At 35.0% G+C, this 6,325-nt stretch overlaps 1 protein-coding gene across 1 annotated transcript; it reads right to left on the bottom strand.

Moving 5' to 3' along the window:
- Positions 1 to 5,351: 5,351 nt before the first annotated feature.
- On the bottom strand, positions 5,352 to 5,764 carry LOAG_18909 (hypothetical protein; the record flags this gene model as incomplete). Its single annotated transcript, XM_020451571.1, has 2 exons — positions 5,352 to 5,476; positions 5,563 to 5,764. 2 exons carry the CDS (start codon positions 5,762 to 5,764, stop codon positions 5,352 to 5,354), a joined length of 327 nt encoding a protein of 108 aa, XP_020304634.1.
- Between the last annotated feature and the right edge of the window lie 561 nt (positions 5,765 to 6,325).

The raw sequence follows: 6,325 nt of genomic DNA, 5'->3' as shown, positions 1-6,325 counted from the left end.
AAAATTAAATAAGTTTTGGTTTGTCGAGTTTGATTTGAAAGGATTCACATTCTTAGGCACAGACAAATATTCTGAGAAGGTATTCTTCGTTCGATTCAGGAGGAAGTTATTAATTCGCAGAGGATAAATAGGTTGTAATGACACAGAGGATAGTAGTAAAATATTTATCGAAGAGAGTAGAGGATAGATACAATGTACGGTGCAGTCTTTGGACATTAAACATTGCAATTAAGATTGATTCTTAGACAAAGAAATTTAGCTTATTAGTCCATAGAAAAAAAAGGAAAGGATGTGAACTTAGATAAAGATAACAATGAAAAACACATGAGACAATGAATTTGAGGAATGTAAGATTGGTTAAATGATTCATAACATTGTTACAATTTGTGTGATTGATTAGTACATTGGTTTATTTAATCAATTTATTTCATTTGGAGCTTTGCGACATTCAAAATTCGCGACACTCTCGACTGGAGGAATTACGGACTTCAGGTTTTCATTATAGAATTTGACTTCCTTCGTATTTTTGTTGTTCTTTGCTGTTCTTGTAGCACTTCTAGTTCCTCGTGCAATGGGTTCATCCTGTTCAGTGCTTTACTTTGATTGATTTATAGAGTTCTCCGACATTACTGTTTGATCCTTTGTTTCTTCTTTCTGTTTAATTTCCAGTGGGTATAACATATTTATAGGTCGATTCATTAATCTTCCTCGTAGTAACTCTATTAAAGCATTTCTTATCTTATTATCCTGCCCTTTGTTGAGTTTTCTTATTTTTGCTAGTTCTCATGTACCGCGAGGAGCATTTGATTCATTTACCAATGCAATTTCTCCTTCAATAGGAGCTCTAATCTCTACGCTTCTCGGAGATTTATGTTCTACTTGTGTACGTTTTCTCAAGCTAGTTAAGTACTCCTCCTTCCATATTTCCCAAAATGTATCCAGTGTTATTGTTGTACTTGCCCAGTATTTAATAAGTTTCTCATGGGTGCTTAACTTGTGAGGGATATAATCATCCTGAACATCAGTATTACTAGTAGGTATCATTAAACATACGTCTGGTACGATAAAGTCTATAGGTCTTAGAATTATGGAATCATCAAAATTTGCGTAAATCAGTGGGCGAATATTAAGTATGCTTTCTACGTTATAAATTCTTTTTCCTTTAGTAATTTCTTTCCAATAACCTTTCTTAATGTCCCTTTCGTTATACCAATTATCCGTTCATAAACTCCTCTGCTCCAGGACGCCTTCGGAATTATATTTCTCCATTTCATTCCATATCTAGCCAAGAATTCGGTCAGTTGTGTTTCTTGTTCCATTAAAGTTTGAAAAACTAGTTGAAATTGACTCGCATTATCACTTGAAATTATATCTGGATAGTCACGTCGTGCAACAAATCTTCAGAAGACATTCAAGAAACTTTCTGCCAATAAACTATCTGCTAATTCCAGATGCACTGCTCTAGTAGTAAAACATGTAAATAAAGCAACCCATCTTTTTGTAACTCCTGTTTCTGTTTTGATAGAAACGAAACCTAAATAATCCAATCCAACACTTGCGAATGCTCGTGTTCGTCATGCTCGAGTTGCTGAATAATTAGGCATGGTTGGTAGTTTAAATGGTTTTGCCTTCTATCGTTTACATCCCATTTATTCAAAACTCTTTTAGCTTCTGTTCTTCCTTTGGGTATCCAAAACCTTTTTCTTAAACTTGATATCGTATGAGCTGTTCCAGCATGAAACATTTCTTCGTGTTGTTGTTGAATAAAGATTTCGGTTATACAATTATATCTAGGAAGATATATGGGATGCAAACTTTGTTTGTCCAATTCTGCATATTCTAGACGACTTTTTGATTTCCGTACTCCTTTTTCATAGTATAGATTCCATTTAATTATTCCTTCTTCCGTTATTCCTTCCGATTGGGCTTGTCTAATGAATACATATATGGCTAGTTCATAATCGTCGTTATTGAGTCGGTTCTTCCCTGATAATGTGTTTAACCAAGGAATTCTTTGCTTGGATATTAAATTTAAGAATTTCAAAGCCCATGCTGTTGTTCTTATCAACCTCGTCCATTTACTGAATCTTGTTAATAGTGATATGCGCGACGATCTTCTGATTTTGTTCCTCATTCTCGCTTTCATTGTAATCTTCATCAATATTGCTTTCCAAGTGTGACCAATCTGACTCTCCCATTTCTGGTCCTTTCACCATAGTTCAAATTCTGTGAGTTGAAGTGGCGATAGTCCTCTGGTAGCCACATCTGCTGGATTAAATTCATTTGGAATATAGCGAAATGAGAACTTTGCTTGTCGTATCTTTTCGACTCGATTTTAGACGAATTTTGGCAACAAACGAGAATGGTTATGTATCCAGTGTACACATTTGGAATCTGACCATAATGCGACTTTAATGTTCTCTAGTTCTATTTGTTTAATAACAAATTGAGCAGCCCGTACTCCTATGAGCACGGCTAATAATTCTAGTTTTGGAATAGTCATACCTTTGATGGGAGCAATTCGTGATTTGGCGAAAACCAAAGAAGCTTCATTTTCTTGAATAACGTATACTGAAACAGCATATGCCACTGGGGAAGCATCTGAGAAAACATAAATTTTTGTGGGTTCTGATGGATCCATCGCGACATGTGGTATTTCCTTCACATGGATTGGCCATGCGCATATGAGATTTTTCCATGTTTCCTGGTCTTCCATACTTATTAATTGGTCCCAACTTATTTTCTTCTTCTAAAGAGTTTGAAGAAATAATTTGATCGGTATTATGCTTGGAATTAGGAATCCTAGGGGGTCATATTGAGAAGCTAAGAACTGCAATATTGTTCTTTTTGTTGGTTTCTGATAGTTCCAAGGTTTTAAGGTTATTCGAATAATGTCCCTACCAGAGTTCCAATTAATACCAAGAATCTTTTTAAACTCACTTGTCTCTGCTCGATCCTGTTCTGGAATGTTGGAATTAAATTCTTTGTCGTTTAATAAGAATTCCCTAACATTCATTGAGGCATCGTTGAAAATGATTTTCATTTCTTGATATTTGAGAAGAGCTTCATCGGTTCCATTGATAGATACGACAATGTTGTCGACATAGAGGTTTTTCTTGATTTCATCTTCGATATTTTCTTCCACTGCTTGTCCGCGTATATCCTTTAACCAAAGAAATCGTGTGCAGTTTCTTTCTGATAGAAGTAGTTCCAATTGTAAAAAGGCCTTTTCAGTATCTGCTATTATCACAATTTCCATCATTCGGAAATGAAGGGAGAAGTACTCCTACTAAATCGGAAAGAATTATAGGTCTCCGATATAATACATCGTTCAATCCTTTTCTTCCCTTTTGATGCGATGATGCATCATAAACAATTCTAAGTTTGGTTGTAGCCTTATCTGGAGTTATAACTTCATGATGAGGAAGATAATGAATAATACCAACCTGGTCCATTTCTGGGCATACTTTCTCGATAAAGTTAGATTGTATTTGATCGCGAATCGTTTCATCGTATTTGAGAAGTAAACGTTCATTATTCTGAAGTCGTTTAATTAAAGATTTTAACCGACCAAAACAGAACCCGAAATTATCGTTTAACTTGATTCTTGTTTCTTTTCACGGCCAAGCAACTCGGTATCTGCCATTATTTTTGTTAATGTTCTCCTTGAACTAAAGTTTCTTTGAACTATTTTCCTTGAACTTTTCCTTTCTAAAGCTTGTTCGTCCTCATGCAAATTAGATTGCTCTTGTATTCCTATGGATTCCAACTTTCAGAATCGATCAATCTCTGGAATGTCCATATTACTAGGTGTAAGGGTGGTTTGACCCTTATTCTGAGCGGAACAACATTCCATATGTGTTACCATTTCGTGTGGGTCATAAACCATCTTGTTGAGGCTATTACCATGCTTGTGCATATATCCGCTTCCAGCAATAATTGGGCCGACTATTGTGTTGATTAAAGAAAACCCTGAACTTATAGTTTGGGTTTTTTTCTAACGGTATAAACTTGAAGAAGTGGTCGACTCCAATGATTAATTCAAGTTGTTTCCAACTGCTATTTTCTTTTTTTAACGGGAATTGAGCTGAAATTTCTGATACATCGCCTTGGTTTATAGATATTACTCTTAGCTTACTTGTTAAATAGTTGACTACTGTAGCTACTATAAGTCTGACATCTGCTTCAATAGTTTTTATTTCAATTCGCACTTTGGCTGCAATGGATTGTTGAGGTCTCCTGTTACCAAATGTTGCAAACTTCACTTGCTCGTGATCAATATCTTTTAGGTTTAATTTCTTTGGTAGTTTCTTTGATATACAATTTACTTCAGCACCACTATCGAATAAAACTACGACTTTATTTAAAGCCTCTTGTATATCCCAATTAATTACCTCAACCTCTTTGCAAAAAAGCAAACTTTCCCTGTCATTTCATCTCGAGTGTTCTATTACTGGGTTGATTACCATTGTCGAATTTGTCACTTCTTTGGTTTGTTCGACTGATTATGCTGGATCATTTTATTTAGTGTAGCATAACGCGGTATTATGATGACCTTTGGAATGGAAACACACACGTTTTTTCTCTTACAATCGATTGTTGCATGTCCTGGTTGAAGACAATTTAGACAGGTGTTGTTTTCTTTCAGTCATTGCATTCTTTATTCTAGACTAGGATAAGTTTGGTATTCATTGTCCCAATGATTCTTATTGCAAAAAACACAGAGTCTTTGAGTTTTACTAACCTTCTTCGTATTAGCTTTTGTATATGTTTGCGGAGTCGTTAGACCCGAAGTTTCTTCTGGAAAATACCATAAATTAATTGGTAGATTAATTTTATCTTTAGTTAATTTTTGCTCCTTCATAATGTCAAGATATTGGCTTCTCGTAACTTCTTCGTTTCTTTGAATCAGTTTGGCTAAGAATTGTCTTCGCGACTGACCATATTTCTTGTTCTTCCTTTTTTTTGATACACTCTGTCCAGAATCAAAGCGCGCAGTTTATTTTCAATGAAAAATGGTCAGTCGAATTGTTGGATTGTTCAAAGTTTTCATCCATTGCTTCAAGTTGTCTAAGTATTCTTTCGACGTCTTCGATTGTTACTTTCCATTCATGGTCATTCTTCTTGATGGAATGTAACTCATTGTAGAGCAATTTTTTGATGATGTGCGATTGTCCGAACTTCTCAATGAGGACCTTTGGTATAACATCATAATTTTCTGGATTTATGTTATAACCCTTTATGGCTAGCAAAGCATCTCCTTTGAGATATGCCATTAAATAATTTAATTTGTGGATAGCTGGTATGTTTTGAAAGTGAACTGCTGCTTCGAAGCTACTTCAGAATCCTCTTCACAGTTTCGGATTACCACTGAATGTAGGCAGTGGTAGTTGAGGTAAATTAACTGCTGGATAATAAGTTATTTGACTTGGTTCCTCCTTTATTTCGCCTTGTTTGATGCGTTGGAGTACTAATTCTGAGTTATTCATATACATAGTCAAGGTTATAATAATTTTCTCTACCTTCATTCATCAAATTTAAAATACCTTTTTTATCTTTGACCATTTGCTCGTATTTTTTCTCCTCCTGTTGTTGCTTTGATCTCGGAACCTGTTGAATGTATTGGATCCAATATAGATGGTTTCAAGTTGCCAATATGCAGCTTGAGACGCAATATTTTTTCTTCAGTAATTCTATTTCTGGCCTCCTGCTGCTGACGAGTTTCTTCTCCGGTCGTAAATTGGTTCAACGGCGTCAGATCCATTTCTTTGACTTCTTGGAGATTCTAAAGTTTTTCCTTTGCCGGTTGCACGCTTAGAATTATAGTTGCAGACATCCCGGTCTTGTGGCACCAAATTTGTAGGAAAAATTGAAATAAAAGTTTTTGGTTTGTCGGGTTTGATTTGAAAGGATTCACATTCTTAGGCACAGACAAATATTCTGAGAAGGTATTCTTCGTTCGATTCAGGAGGAAGTTATTAATTCGCAGAGGATAAATAGGTTGTAATGACACAGAGGATAGTAGTAAAAATATTTATCGAAGAGAGTAGAGGATAGATACAATGTACGGTGCAGTCTTTGGACATTAAACATTGCAATTAAGATTGATTCTTAGACAAAGAAATTTAGCTTATTAGTCCATAGAAAAAAAAGGAAAGGATGTGAACTTAGATAAAGATAACAATGAAAAACACATGAGACAATGAATTTGAGGAATGTAAGATTGGTTAAATGATTCATAACATTGTTACAATTTGTGTGATTGATTAGTACATTGGTTTATTTAATCAATTCATTTCATTTGGAGCTTTCGCGACAGCTTTTT

The sequence above is a fragment of the Loa loa genome (genome assembly GCF_000183805.2).
Source record: "Loa loa unplaced genomic scaffold supercont3.671, whole genome shotgun sequence".
Taxonomy (NCBI): domain Eukaryota; kingdom Metazoa; phylum Nematoda; class Chromadorea; order Rhabditida; family Onchocercidae; genus Loa; species Loa loa.
The sequence above is the reverse complement of the archived record's forward strand: the minus strand, read 5'-3'. Positions and strand labels throughout refer to the sequence as shown.